We start from the raw sequence: 15,450 nt of genomic DNA, 5'->3' as shown, positions 1-15,450 counted from the left end.
TGGATGGATGGATGGATGGAAGGATGGATGGAAGGAGGAATGGATGGAAAGATGGATGGACGGATGGATGGACGGGTGGAAAGATGGATGGATGGATGGAAGGAGGGATGGATGGATGGATGGGTGGAAGGATGGACGGATGGGTGGAAGGATGGATGGAAGGAGGAATGGATGGAAAGATGGATGGACGGATGGATGGATGGGTGGAAAGATGGATGGATGGATGGAAGGAGGGATGGATGGATGGATGGGTGGAAGGATGGACGGATGGGTGGAAGGATGGATGGAAGGATGGATGGAAGGAGGAATGGATGGAAAGATGGATGGATGGATGGATGGATGGGTGGAAAGATGGATGGATGGATGGAAGGAGGGATGGATGGATGGATGGGTGGAAGGATGGACGGATGGGTGGAAGGATGGATGGAAGGATGGATGGAAGGAGGAATGGATGGAAAGATGGATGGATGGATGGAAGGAGGGATGGATGGATGGATGGGTGGATGGATGGATGGATGGGTGGATGGATGGATGGATGGATGGATGATGGATGGACAGACAGGTGTGCAGAGACATGATGGTCAAACCTGTGATGGTGATGATGCTGGAGGGGGCGGGGCGGTCTCGTCTCTGGACCTTCCTGTAGATGTCTTTACCTGAACAGGTGAACAGTTTGGAGACACAGCAAACATTTCAGGACCTCTTCTGAGTAAAGACGTTGTGGACAAACCCAAGTGACCAGTTCAGACCTGTGGAGAAGGTTTTCCTTCAAGACAGACACCAATGTGACCAACAGCGGTTACACAGTCAGTGGCATCGTCAGCAACAGAGCATGCTCAGTGGAGGTGACTGTCCTCTGGGGGCCGTCAGTCAGCCATGCTCTCCTGGTGTCACTGCTGCTCTATAAAGCTCACGCTCATTCATTCTTTCAACTTTTTTTCTGCTTAAAATAGAAGCTTTCATTTTCCTGGAGGAGAACCCCCAAAGGTCCTATGGGACTGAGACAAAGTGACAACATTTAAATGATGGTGCCGAACCCAAGCTGGTCTGGACGGCTGCCCGGCTGCAGTGGCGAGCAGCCGGTCCCGTCAGACGCCTTGCAGTGATGTTAAAGTGGGGCAACATGATCATGCGGTTAATTCAAGTGTCAAACATTTAAAGCACTCAGGTGTTCTACCGTCCAGCCGCTCAAGAAGGGTCCGAGTTTTCTTACCGGTCTTCACAAATTCACCTGCAGCCAAACACCCAACAGAGGGTCCAAAAATTAGAACATTTTTATCTTAAAATACAGGAAGTCAGTCGCATTTGAGAAGAAAAGACAAGAAGGAAGTAAATGAAGCCGCTTACCGACTTCCTGAAGCAACACAGCTGAGGAGATGAGAACAGACATGAAACACAAACATGGAGGTCAGGATGAAGAAAGAGAAGCGTGTTGACGTCTGCACAGAATGGACAACACAACACAAACCGGACCTGAACTGTCCTGTTCTGAACCCGCCCAACACTCATTGGTTAGTCCAAAGTTGTGTTAGTCATAAACTTAGGACTCACTACAGTGTGCACAACGCATTCTAGATCCCAATGAGTCTCCCTGTCTGACCTCTCCCAGTCCAGCCTCATGTTGATCCTATCAATCTGGTTCTGATAAACTAGGTCCAACCCCCCAACATCAGAACCGTTGTCCCTTCAGGAACTCTTGCAGCTCCGGGTTAACTGGACCAGTTGATCAAAGGAGACAGAGACCTCAGTGTTGGCTTTTCTGACAGGCCTCCCAAAGACGTAGCCTAGCATAGCGGACGGCCATGCTCCCACGCTCTGCTGGTAGAAGCTGGTCTGAGGTGCGACTCCACAATGAGGGCAGCAGGCGTGAAGGCTTTGGGACATCGTCTAGGGTCAGGGTAGCAAACCTGGAAGAGTTTGGTTGCAACTCAACCTGTATTTTGGGGAGCTGGGCAGCTCCACCTCTGTTTATTGTTAAGAAAGGCACAGGGTGACAAGTTTGCCTGCAGAATTAAGAATTCTGACTTTTATTTTGAAAATCCTGCAGCTTGTCTTTTGTTTCCTTAGCTTCCTTTCTCTCTCTTAAGCCTTATTCCCATCTGTCCCCACCGGTACGGCATATCAAGGTCGTGGAGCGCTCTGTGAACCCGCAGAGAGAAAATGTTCATGCCTTATTGTAAGGGGCGTGCTGCAGGCGATAGGTGGACACTTCTACAACAGGTGAGGGGGAAGGAAGTGAAGCGCAGGGGTGTGATACGGATGTTTCATCGTTTCCCCCCACAAATCCTGCAGACTGAACAAGGAAGCCGTTACTCCTCGCTGCAGCCTGACTGTTGGAAATGAGACAATCAGAGTGTATTTTGTGAGGACGTCCTACGCCGTCCTCACATCTTACTAACAACTAGAGTCTGACATAAGGACGCCGTACGACAGCATCACCCGTCAGTCAACTACCATTATCCTTACCAATACTTCACAATGCAGTTACCACACGCACCACAATGGTACGTTCCATTTTAAGGATGTCCATTGAGGTGGTCGTACGAGTCTCAAAGGAACTGAAGGACACACCTGAGATGCAGCCGCTCTACTCTGTGACAACGCAAAAACCTGCAGAACCCACACGGGTCAATCCCCGGTTAGCTGCATGTGACTGAGGCTTTCCTGTAAGGTCGGTCATGTTGATAGAAGTTGACGTGAATCGACATCAGAACACGTTTGCGTTAAGGGCGGGGTCCTGACTCCTCAAGACGGCAACCAGCCTCACCGTCCTGCTTACGGCGGTTTGGCCCTGCCACCACGCCAGGTAGGCTTTGGAACTTTCAAACTGAGGAATGCAGATTGAGAGTAGCTAATGCAGCCATGAAATAAGAAGCAGCAAAGAGTCAGCAGCAGGAGCAAGAGAACCAGAACAGGTCAGAGGTCAGACAGGTGAAGGTGTCTCATCACACCTGTCCATCTGCTGTTCCAGAACGGCTCCTGCAGCTCCACGCAGAAGCTGGCCTTCTTATCGTACTCCTCACGGTCCATTATTCTTAAAGCTATGGTCTTCCTGTGGGGAGGGGTCGTGCATTAGTTCACAAACACACTTAGACACACTGACAGGGGGAGGAGCCAACATCACCTCGTCTGCCTGCATGGATCAAAGAACAGCTAGGTATCCAAAACTTTGGTTTGAGATTTGTGAATGGCCATTTCCCTGCAAGGGTTTGAGGTGAGGCACCATAGCCACAGGTTAAAGGTTAACACGGGTGTGGGCGGGGTCAAAGGACAGGAAGGTGATGCCCCCACCTTTCCGCTCACTCATCTCCAGCAGCAGAGGCTCTCCCATCTCTAAGAAGAAGTTCTTGTTTTTCTCGTACTCTTCGTCATCGATTATATTGATTCGAATTGTTTTGCTGAAACAGAAAGAAGAGGAGTGTTGCAGAAGGAGGAGAACATGAGAAGGGAGGTGCTGTGAAGGTGAGGAGACCCAGAGACATGAAGAGAACTTCAGGGTGAGGAACATCTGAAAGGGAACGGACTGGAAACATCCCAGCAGTGGAGATTTCACCAGATAGGAAGGGCTTCAAACTGCTTCCAGCTGAGCACACTCAGTTCTTATCATTGACTGTCTAACAGAACTGGACTGAGGGATCCACCCCCCCCCCCCCTCACGTTTCAAACAGGAAGTAGCCGCCACCTCCAGGAAGACAAAATCCTGTAGACTACTTCAAAAATCTTTTTACCTCCACAACACTCCTAACAAACTTCTCCTTTAAGATAACTCCTCCTCCATTTCTCCTCCCATCTCCACCATGATAGGGCAATGTGAACCCTACTCCTGAGCTTCTAGCCTTGCTACCATTGCAGTGGTCTCCACCTGGTCTCCACCTGGTCTCCACCTGGTGTCCACCTGGTCTCCACCTGGTGTCCACCTGGTTACCACCTGGTCTCCACCTGGTGTCCACCTGGTGACCACCTGGTCTCCACCTGGTGTCCACCGGGTCTCCACCTGGTGTCCACCTGTTGTCCACCGGGTCTCCACCTGGTCTCCACCTGGTGTCCACCTGGTGTCCACCTGGTGTCCACCGGGTCTCCACCTGGTCTCCACTTGGTGTCCACCTGGTGTCCACCTGGTCTCCACCTGGTCTCCACCTGGTGTCCACCTGGTGTCCACCTGGTCTCCACCTGGTGTCCACCTGGTCTCCACCTGGTGTCCACCTGGTCTCCACCTGGTGTCCACCTGTTGTCCACCGGGTCTCCACCTGGTCTCCACCTGGTGTCCACCTGGTGTCCACCTGGTCTCCACCTGGTGTCCACCTGGTCTCCACCTGGTGTCCACCTGGTGACCACCTGGTCTCCACCTGGTGTCCACCTGGTGACCACCTGGTCTCCACCTGGTGTCCACCGGGTCTCCACCTGGTGTCCACCTGTTGTCCACCGGGTCTCCACCTGGTCTCCACCTGGTGTCCACCTGGTGTCCACCTGGTGTCCACCGGGTCTCCACCTGGTCTCCACTTGGTCTCCACCTGGTCTCCACCTGGTCTCCACCTGGTGTCCACCTGGTGTCCACCGGGTCTTCACCTGGTCTCCACCTGGTGTCCACCGGGTCTCCACCTGGTGTCCACCTGGTGTCCACCTGGTCTCCACCTGGTGTCCACCTGGTGTCCACCTGGTGTCCACCTGGACACACAGTACGTCTACCTTCTTCCTCTCCATCATGTCAGCTAACTCTCTACCTTTTCCTGTCATAGTTCCAACATTCAAAGGCTCTCCTCTCAGTCCAACACTCGTGACTTTCCTCCTCTCCTTCTTCCACCAACAGTAGTCAAATTTCCACCGGCACCCTATCGGCGAACAGCACCGGTGGTGGTCTTTGTGATCCGGTATGGAAATCATGGGTCCGGCTGGCATATCTGGTCTGGTAAAGATTAACGTCCTGACACAGCCCTTTGGATTTGTCTGGGCTTGGGACCGCGACAATCAGACTCTGACTTGGGCCCCTCATGGTTCTATTCCCATAGACGTCTATGGAGACATAAGCAGCTGTCCCTCAGTCATTCTACCAGTCAGAAGAACCGTTCTGGCTCTGATACCTTTTTTAAAAGATTCTTATGAGCCACTTTCAGTGGAAGGGGTGTGGACTTTGAACAAGCTCCCTCCTGATTGCAGACACAGACCAATCACTGTTAACTGAGTCTTCTGGCTCCAGCACGGCGGTGGCGCTATCATGGAAAAATTGGCTTCATGTTGCTGGAGCTGGAAGTGAAGCATTTTCCATGGGTGACATCATATGTGTTTAGTCTAGTTCTCTATATACAGTCAATGGTTCATACACATAAAGCACCTCCCCCTCTGCTGCGTTCGGGATCTGGTGTTAAGGCCCGTTCACACCGGGATGAATTTCGCCCGCGATATTCGCCGACATTTAACGCCTCGTGACTAAGCAAAGGGCACCAATGTGAGTGTGCACACCACGCGTCAAAGCGTCACTTTTTAAAAAACGCCTCGGGTTCGTTTTTTTGGTTTGATGCGCTGCGTGTAACTGTTAACGTGTCTGGAGCTTCTGAAGTTACAGTAAAACACAACTTGGGGGCGCTCAAACACAAAACTGCCTTTCTGAGCACACATACCAGCGAAGAAGATAGACGCTGAGTTGCATCTACACTGTCGCGAAGAAATAATGACGGACATTCTAAAATATCCCCGAACCAAGCAGTTGGAGCTACTGATGCTTGAAATATTCATGTTTTCTTTGTTTGATTCTGACAAGCGCATAAATACTTGCTCTCTTCTTCTGAGTGAAAAGCGACTTTAAGATGCGTAAAGTTGCGCAGCGCCACCTTGTGTACAGGAGTATTTCTGTTTACATTAAGCGCCATCTAATGTCAGGGAATGAAATTGCATGTTCACTCGGCTCATCGTCAGCGAAAATCGCCTGGGTGTGAACACAAAAAACATGGCGAAAAACGCTGGCGAATAACGCCTGGCGAATATTCGTCCCAGTGTGTACGGGCCTTTAGGGTCGGATTTTTGGATATCCGTTGATCAGTCCAAGGAATGCTTGTGTTGTGGATGTCAGAGGCTACATTTGGCCTGTCTGATTGGATCTGCAGTGTGTGTGTGTGTGTGTGTGTGTGTGTGTGTGTGTGTATATGCATGTGTGTGTCTATGTGCAGCATGGAAACTGTTCTCCTGTTCCTCTAACGGACTGATGTTCTGCAGGAGGTTCTGTGGGTCTTTGCTCTGGGTTTCACCAACACGTCCATGTGAGACAGATGCAGAAGTTCTCCTGCCAGGAGCAGAGATGACATTCAGACCTCCAGCTGGATTCTGCAGCTCGTTTTTTTTCTCCTGCTTCGTGTTGTGTTTCGGTTTTTGGTTATGGGGTTAGCTCCGCCCACACCCCAGGCCTTGAAGGGAAGGTACGGGCCCCCCCATTCATTGGTGAAACACCTGTGCCAGGAAATACAGCCGGTGGGGGGAGAATCTGACAAATCAGTGTAGCATTTCCCAGAGCATGATGGGAAAAAGCTGCACCCCCCCATACACACAGTCCTGACAGGAGACTGCAGTGTGTCTGCTTTATTGGAGAGCAACACTCAGCGCCGCCAGCCTAATAAGGAAGAGATGTTTATGGAGCCTCTTCTGCACAGAAATGAAAGAGCAGCGGAAACAGACGTTCCAGGAGAACTGGAGAACCGGAGAACGTCCACGAGAACATGGAAGAAGATCTCTCTGAAAACTTCAGAGTTTCTGCAGAAACTGATGCTCCAAACCAGGCTGGACTTGAGAGGAAGACTCTCACACACACAGAAACACACAGACAAACACACAAACACAAACACATAGAAACCCACAAACACACAGAAACACACACACACACACACACAAACACCCACACACACAGAAACACACACACACACACACAAACACATAGAAACACACCCACACACACAGACTAAAGTCACTTGATTGAATGAAATCCAGACCAATATTCATGAACCTGGTCGTCTGTGATTGGCTGGTTACATTTAGATCTCTGAGTTCAGAGAACAGAAATAAAGATTTGGGAAAACAATATTTGTGGCGCTAATATTTCTTTTATTGTGGCAAACTGTGGGTTAGCCACACCTTCAGCTCCTAAGGCTCATGGGAAGTGGGGAATCTTGGGTGTAAAGTTCCTCACCATGAGTGAGTGGGCTGTGAGCAGAAGGGACCTCCATGCTGTTTGTCTGTTTGTGTGGTGTTCACACAAATGGGTATAATCTGCTTCTCTGCCTACTGCTTCCTCTCTGAGACTGTCCAGGGTCGTGCGGTTTATGGGGCACCGACAGCTGTCCAATGAAGCCAATTCATTAGCAGCTCTTCTCTTGTTTCCCCGCTACAGTGACGTACCAGCTGGGTCGTTACAATATCTATGGAGGACAAAAACCTAAACTTTAGTCCCTTCTCTGTTCCTCCAGTATTGTTCTAAGAGCATTTTATTGGAGAACCCAGCCATGCACACGTTCTGCATTATTTAAGATGATAATAAATCACTGCAGGTCTGCCTGTTTCCCTGACAACTTAACAATAAAGTTGTCTGTTCCATGTGACTGAACTGTGATGGAGATGGTTCGGTTCCATGACGCCGTAGATCAGTCTGGTTGCAGGATGTTGGAGGCAAACTGACATTTAGACAATTTCACAGTTCTTTTGTGATTGGAGCAGCTTTTGTGTTCACTTCGGTTCTAGTCAGATATAACAATGGATCACCTTCAAAGTTAAAGTAACAAGATACAAAAGAATTTAAAGTTGCCTGTAGATTTTGTCATTTGTATTTATTTGGCGTTAGCTATAGCTGTGCTACTGTAGCTATAACTGCAGCTGTAGCTGTAGCTGTAACTGGTGTAGCTGTAGCTGTAACTAGTGTAACTGTAGCTGCTGTAGCTGTAACTGTAGCTGTAACTGGTGAAGCTGTTACTGGTGTAGCTGTAACGGGTGTAACTGTAGCTGTAACTTGTGTAGCTGTAGCTGTAACTGGTGGAACCGTAGCTGCTGTAGCTGTAACTATAGCTGTAACTTGTGTAGCTATAGCTGTAACTGGTGTAGCTGTAGCTGTAACTAGTGTAACTGTAGATGTAGCTGTAACTGGTGTAACTGTAACTAGTGTAACTGTAGCTGTAGCTGTAACTGGTGTAGCTGAAGCTGTAACTGGTGTAGCTGCAGTTGTAACTGGTGTAACTGTAGCTGCTGTAGCTGTAACTGTAGCGGTAACTGGTGTAACTGTAGCTGTAACTGGTGTAACTGTAGCTGTAACTAGTGTAACTGTAGCTGTAGCTGTAACTGGTGTAGCTGAAGCTGTAACTGGTGTAGCTGCAGTTGTAACTGGTGTAACTGTAGCTGCTGTGGCTGTAACTGTAGCTGTAACTTGTGTAGCTATAGCTGTAACTGGTGTAGCTGTAACTGGTGTAGCTGTAGCTGTAACTAGTTTTAACTGTAGCTGAAGCTGTAACTGGTGTAGCTGCAGTTGTAACTGGTGTAACTGTAGCTGCTGTAGCTGTAACTGTAGCTGTAACTGGTGTAGCTGTAGCTGTAACTAGTGTAACTGTAGCTGTAACTGTAACTGGTGTAGCTGAAGCTGTAACTGGTGTAGCTGCAGTTGTAACTGGTGTAACTGTAGCTGCTGTGGCTGTAACTGTAGCTGTAACTTGTGTAGCTATAGCTGTAACTTGTGTAGCTATAGCTGTAACTGGTGTAGCTGTAACTGGTGTAGCTGTAGCTGTAACTAGTGTAACTGTAGCTGAAGCTGTAACTGGTGTAGCTGAAGCTGTAACTGGTGTAGCTGCAGTTGTAACTGGTGTAACTGTAGCTGCTGTAGCTGTAACTGTAGCTGTAACTGGTGTAGCTGAAGCTGTAACTGGTGTAGCTGAAGCTGTAACTGGTGTAGCTGCAGTTGTAACTGGTGTAGCTGTAACTGGTGTAGCTGTAACTGGTGTAGCTGTAGCTGTAACTGGTGGAACCGTAGCTGCTGTAGCTGTAACTTGTGTAGCTGTAGTTGTAACTAGTGTAGCTGTAGCTGCTGTAGCTGTAGCTATAGCTGTAACTGGTGTAGCTGTAACTGGTGTAGCTGTAGCTGTAACTAGTGTAACTGTAGATGTAGCTGTAACTGGTGTAGCTGTAGCTGTAACTAGTGTAACTGTAGCTGTAGCTGTAACTGGTGTAGCGGAAGCTGTAACTGGTGTAGCTGCAGTTGTAGCTGGTGTAACTGTAGCTGCTGTAGCTGTAACTGTAGCTGTAACTGGTGTAGCTGTAGCTGTAACTAGTGTAACTGTAGCTGTAGCTGTAACTGGTGTAGCTGAAGCTGTAACTGGTGTAGCTGCAGTTTTAACTGGTGTAACTGTAGCTGCTGTGGCTGTAACTGTAGCTGTAACTTGTGTAGCTATAGCTGTAACTTGTGTAGCTGTAACTGGTGTAGCTGTAGCTGTAACTAGTGTAACTGTAGCTGTAACTGGTGTAGCTGAAGCTGTAACTGGTGTAGCTGCAGTTGTAACTGGTGTAACTGTAGCTGCTGTAGCTGTAACTGTAGCTGTAACTGGTGTAGCTGAAGCTGTAACTGGTGTAGCTGAAGCTGTAACTGGTGTAGCTGCAGTTGTAACTGGTGTAACTGTAGCTGCTGTAGCTGTAACTGTAGCTGTAACTTGTGTAGCTATAGCTGTAACTTGTGTAGCTATAGCTGTAACTGGTGTAGCTGTAACTGGTGTAGCTGTAGCTGTAACTAGTGTAACTGTAGCTGAAGCTGTAACTGGTGTAGCTGAAGCTGTAACTGGTGTAGCTGCAGTTGTAACTGGTGTAACTGTAGCTGCTGTAGCTGTAACTGTAGCTGTAACTGGTGTAGCTGAAGCTGTAACTGGTGTAGCTGAAGCTGTAACTGGTGTAGCTGCAGTTGTAACTGGTGTAGCTGTAACTGGTGTAGCTGTAACTGGTGTAGCTGTAGCTGTAACTGGTGGAACCGTAGCTGCTGTAGCTGTAACTTGTGTAGCTGTAGTTGTAACTAGTGTAGCTGTAGCTGCTGTAGCTGTAGCTATAGCTGTAACTGGTGTAGCGGTAACTGGTGTAGCTGTAGCTGTAACTAGTGTAACTGTAGATGTAGCTGTAACTGGTGTAGCTGTAGCTGTAACTAGTGTAACTGTAGCTGTAGCTGTAACTGGTGTAGCGGAAGCTGTAACTGGTGTAGCTGCAGTTGTAGCTGGTGTAACTGTAGCTGCTGTAGCTGTAACTGTAGCTGTAACTGGTGTAGCTGTAGCTGTAACTAGTGTAACTGTAGCTGTAGCTGTAACTGGTGTAGCTGAAGCTGTAACTGGTGTAGCTGCAGTTTTAACTGGTGTAACTGTAGCTGCTGTGGCTGTAACTGTAGCTGTAACTTGTGTAGCTATAGCTGTAACTGGTGTAGCTGTAACTGGTGTAGCTGTAGCTGTAACTAGTGTAACTGTAGCTCTAGCTGTAACTGGTGTAGCTGAAGCTGTAACTGGTGTAGCTGCAGTTGTAACTGGTGTAACTGTAGCTGCTGTAGCTGTAACTGTAGCTGTAACTGGTGTAGCTGAAGCTGTAACTGGTGTAGCTGAAGCTGTAACTGGTGTAGCTGCAGTTGTAACTGGTGTAACTGTAGCTGCTGTAGCTGTAACTGTAGCTGTAACTGGTGTAGCTGAAGCTGTAACTTGTGTAGCTGAAGCTGTAACTGGTGTAGCTGCAGTTGTAACTGGTGTAACTGTAGCTGCTGTGGCTGTAACTGTAGCTGTAACTTGTGTAGCTATAGCTGTAACTGGTGTAACTGTAGCTGTAGCTGTAACTGGTGTAGCTGCAGTTGTAACTGGTGTAACTGTAGCTGCTGTAGCTGTAACTGTAGCTGTAACTGGTGTAGCTGAAGCTGTAACTGGTGTAGTTGTAACTAGTGTAACTGTAGCTGCTGTAGCTGTAACTGTAGCTGTAACTGGTGTAGCTGTAGCTTATAGGTCCCTTCCCCACAGCAGAATCGCCATTCGTCAGTGGTTGACTCCTACTTAAACACAGTTTGATTACTTCCTACACCTTCGGCGTCATTCTCTATGAACCACACCTTTATCCACACCCAGGGATGGACTTTCATAAAGAAGGTCGTTACTTACAGGACTTCATCGTTCTCAAACTCCAGGGCTCCATGAGTGTCTTCAAAGTCCTCGCCACCTCCCTTCGCTGTCCCCTCGATGGTTTTGTATGGCACCACCACCGCTCCACGAGCTCCAGCTGTCCGCATCACCTTCACCTCCAACACACCGATGCTCTCACTGACGGTGATCACCGGCTCCTTAAAAGTGAAGACCCCTGCATGGTCGTCATCAAAGATGGTGACGGACGCTGAGCAAGGAAGCCCCAACCCTGCAAGAGCGTCCACATGGTTGGTCTCCTGGCAGTGTGGACCCCCTGATATGACCCTCACGTTGCTTAGGTGAACCAGAAAATGCTCGTCTTCCTCAAAGATGTCGTCATCGATGATGTCGACGTGGATTTCCTTTTCTGTCTCTCCTGGTTTGAACACCAGGGTTCCTTCGGTGAACTTGTAGTCTGATCCAGCATTGGCAGTGCCATCTTCAGTCCAGTAGTCCACGGCGATGGCGGTGGTGAAGTCTCCTCCTTTGCGAACCACGTTGAGCGCCACACTGCCGCAGTTCTCCAGACACTGATAAGTCCCGGGATCAAAGAAAACCTTTGAGGAGAAGCTGTTGGTGGGAACCTCAGAGCAGATGTTGAGCTGGGCCCTCTTGGCCTGGTCAGTAGCATGTTTCTTCAGGACATTTCCTGCTCCGGTCATAATCCTGGTCGCCTGACACCGATAGAAAGCTCGACTCTTTTGCTGTTGAGTTAAAACTTGGTAGTTGGCGAGTTCCATCAGCTGCTCCATCTCTTTCTCTGGATGTTTTTGTTTCAGCTCCTTCAGAATCCTGGCGACCTCTCTGCGGGCCTCATCTTCATCAACTTCCTTCACCTCCACCTTGGACTCTCCATCCATAAATTTGTCGACTTGAGAGTTGAGCATTTTGTTGTCCGTCTCCACTTCGACCTTCAGGGGTAGCTCCAGTTGTCCCTCGGTTTCAATGATGACTCCTTTCCTCTTCCCTGCTCGGTATCGTTTGTACACATATTTGTAGAAGAGAAGCCTGCGGTCAGCGACATATGCAAACCCGACGCAGAACGGGAAGAAGAAGAGCGTCAGAAGCCCCTCCCATATCTCAACAACACCTGGAGAGAAGACAGCCAAGATCAGGTAAAGCCACGTGTATGCAAAGACGCTCCAGAAGGCGGTGACGAAGAAGACTCGCAGGTGCTTGACCTTCCGGGTCTCTCCATCAGGGATGACAGACACACAGAGGCCAATGATCACAAACATGTTGAAGGCGGCACTTCCCACGATGGTGTTTGGACCAAGCTCTCCGGCCTGGAAGCCGTGACCACAAACCTCAACGACCGACAGCAGGATTTCCGGTGCTGATGAGCCCAGCGCCATCAAGGTGAGGTTGGAGACGGTTTCGTTCCAGATGCGGACCGTCGTGGTGATCTTCTCACCATTTGGTTTCTTGATGGTGATCTTTCTTTCTTGAGAGGTGATGACTTCAATGGATGCCATGAAGCGATCGGCAATGATGGAGACCCCCAGGAACATGTAGATCAGGCCCAAAAAGTAGATGGTTGCTCTGGCCAGGCGCTCACTGAAGGTTGGGTTGTCGGGCTTCCACACCGACAGGATCACACCCTGCATGCACTCTGTACTGCCCCCGCATTTGGTTTTGTTGCCCGCCGTATCGTTGGACTGAGCGCTCAGACTGGATCCTCCTGCAGAAGAACCAGGAAATTCCACTGAGATGAAGGCGAAGACGAGCAGCAGCTCCTGGATGAAGAACCACGGTGAGGTCCTGGGTGGGCTCATGGTGGCACCACAGCTCGCTTCAACCTGCAGAGCAGAGAACAAGTTCAGTGTTTTGGTTTCTGTCCGAATCTGAGCAGACCTTCTGCTTCTTCATCAACAATGTTCCTGCACCTGAAGTTCACCAAAGGAAACGTACAACGGCTCTGACGGCGTTACTGCAGGAGGAGAACCAGAAGCTGTTTGACGGCTCTGTGAGCGCTGCCAAGAGCGGGGGAGGGGAGGGGAGGGTGAGGTCCCCCAGAGCGTCAGGAATGCAATCAAGAAGAGAGGAAACCAAACAGAAGCGTGGAGAGGTCCTTAAAGAGCCCCTCCCCAGAGACAGACAGACCAGAACCAGAACCAGAACCAGAACCTCGCTTCAGAAGCAGCTCAGTGGTTCATGCAGAACAGCAGCAGAGGGGAACACAAGTCTCCTCCAGCTTTTCCACACTTCTCTATCAACACTGAGCTGAGTATCACCAGGAAGTCCAATCGAGACAAGATCTCAAGGGAGGCCTGGACCGAAAGGCGTTCCTTAAAAAAGCCTCCATGATCTGCTGGAAGTCTGGCTTCATCCCTGCAGCATCAGAAGGAGAACGGATCTTACCGTGAACCTGGAGAGCAGCCGGCATCCGAGACGCTGAAGATCAGAGCTGCAGCCAGCTCTGCTGAGAACTCAAGCCCTGCCAGGAACCCGCCCCCAGCTCCAGGAGGGGGGGGCTTCCACATGCTTCTTCCCGGATGGACATCCTGGACTTTACCGACCTCCTGAAAGGTCAGCTGCACCGGTACGACTGATCCAGGATGAAGGATTCTGAAAGCTCCACAGCCCATGACAGAACAGGAGGAACATGAGGACGGAGGATCCAGAACACGGAACTTCAGTTCTGACTCTGGGCTCCAGCAGAACATCTGAGCGTCTCAGAGGACCATGTGGACCACAGATGGAGTCAGACGGACTTCAGAGTGGAGACAAATCCAGAATTTCATTCTTTAACCCTTGTGCTATCTTAGATGACCCCCCCCCCCCCCCCTTCCATTGACGTGTTCTCCCTACCATGACAAAGGTGGATACAGGTGGAAAGATTTCATGTAATCCATGGACACCAGTGAAGATCACAAATCATTGAAGAACAAAGGTTCAGAGCACTGTCTAGTGGGTCTAGATGACCCAACTCCCAATGCTAACGTGCCTAGGATAGCACAAGGGTTACCTGACCTGCTGGATGATGCCAGTAACAGAACCACTGCTGCCCCCTGCTGCCCGTTTCTCTGTACTACAGCTGCTCCTCAGCTCTTCCAACTGTAGAGGTTCTAGTTCAGCGAGAACGCCTAGAACAATTTCTAAACTCCTGCAGGAGTTTACAGACAAACCAGCTGTACAATTTGGAGCCAGATGCCGGGTCAGTTGAGGAAAACCAGGACCTACTTGGATCCGTTTGTTTGCTAAGAGCAGGCAGCGTATGCCCCCCCCAGCGTATACGTCACAAATGTGCTTCTGCAGACCCGATCCAGCTGACCGTCAGCCTCTGCAGAAGCTGGACAGTGACAGTCATCATAGGCAGACGTGTTTGAGCTGCACTGAACAGATGCAGGACAGTGAACCCAGAACCAGGAACCACTGCAACACAGAACCTTTGGGATGTGGCGGAACGGGAGACCGGCATCATGGATGTGCAGCAGACAAATCTGCAGCAACTATGATGCTGTCATGTCAACATGGACCAAAGTCTGAGGAATGTTTCCAGAACCTTGTTGGATCACAGCCACCAAGGATTAAGGCGGTTCTGAAGGCTAAAGGGGTCCAACCCGGTACCAGCAAGGTGGACCTGATAGAGTGGATGGTGAGTGTAGATGATCAGACTAAATCATGAAGCTGAAACAACCTACCCCCCCCCCCCCACACACACACACACACACACGCCACCTCCAGAACCCCCCCACATTTGACACAATACAAAATGTTCCCAACTTTCCACCATGTGTATTACCTCATGTCCCGGCAGTGACACCTGCCCCCCAGATCCCCCCAAGACTCCCGTCTGGAGCCCCAAGACTCACCTCTTTTCCTGCTGCTGCCGTGGAGAAGACTGTGTTCAGGAGGAAGAGCGGCGTTTGATATCTGCTCTAAATTTAACAGAAGTGCTGGTTGTCGTGCACGTGGGGGCGTGCACGCCGCTTATCTGGCCTCTCCCAGTGGGCCATGGCCATACAAGGCCGTGTGGGCCCTGGGGCCATCCAGCACCCCCTCGACCTGCCAACACGCTGGGGAGATAACGACCAGCGCTGCGTCCCCACAGGAATGCTGTTCTAAGAGAGTCCTGAACACCCCCCCCCCCAGATGGGACAAGCCTCAGCTGAGACTTTCAGAAGACCAGAAGATTCAGGATCCTGACCATCACCAGACTCCAGAGGCAGAAGCAGCCCTGAACTGATTTCATCCAAAAGAAAGATGCTCAAAGGAGAAGTTCTGTTGGTCTGTTGAATGTGATCCCTGTAGACCTCCACACCGACCGACCAGGGTCTTCAGACTAACTGTAGACCAC

The 15,450-nt window shown here is 49.9% G+C and overlaps 1 protein-coding gene across 6 annotated transcripts in view; it reads right to left on the bottom strand.

Moving 5' to 3' along the window:
* LOC101162981 (sodium/calcium exchanger 1) overlaps positions 1–15,067 on the bottom strand; it is a 24,987-nt gene extending 9,920 nt beyond the window's left edge. Inside the window, exons 1-6 of one of the 6 annotated variants that reach the window (XM_023953645.2) lie at positions 14,966–15,067; positions 11,130–12,949; positions 3,292–3,398; positions 1,348–1,368; positions 1,178–1,231; positions 588–656 (exon numbers count right to left, since the gene is read on the bottom strand). In XM_023953645.2, coding sequence (XP_023809413.1) covers positions 588–656; positions 1,178–1,231; positions 1,348–1,368; positions 3,292–3,398; positions 11,130–12,925 — 2,047 coding nt within the window. In that variant the 5' untranslated portion in view covers positions 12,926–12,949; positions 14,966–15,067. Of the gene's footprint in view, positions 1–587; positions 657–1,177; positions 1,232–1,347; positions 1,369–2,951; positions 3,053–3,291; positions 3,399–11,129; positions 12,950–13,511; positions 14,328–14,965 lie in introns of those variants that run through there. The other 5 variants (XM_023953646.2, XM_078949130.1, XM_078949131.1 and 2 more) reach the window with 5 other exon arrangements.
* Positions 15,068–15,450: the final 383 nt, after the last annotated feature.

This window comes from Oryzias latipes, chromosome 1 (genome assembly GCF_053564925.1).
Source record: "Oryzias latipes strain Hd-rR chromosome 1, Olatipes_Hd-rR_3.1".
Lineage (NCBI taxonomy): Eukaryota > Metazoa > Chordata > Actinopteri > Beloniformes > Adrianichthyidae > Oryzias > Oryzias latipes.
This window is presented reverse-complemented; position numbering and strand designations above follow the sequence as displayed.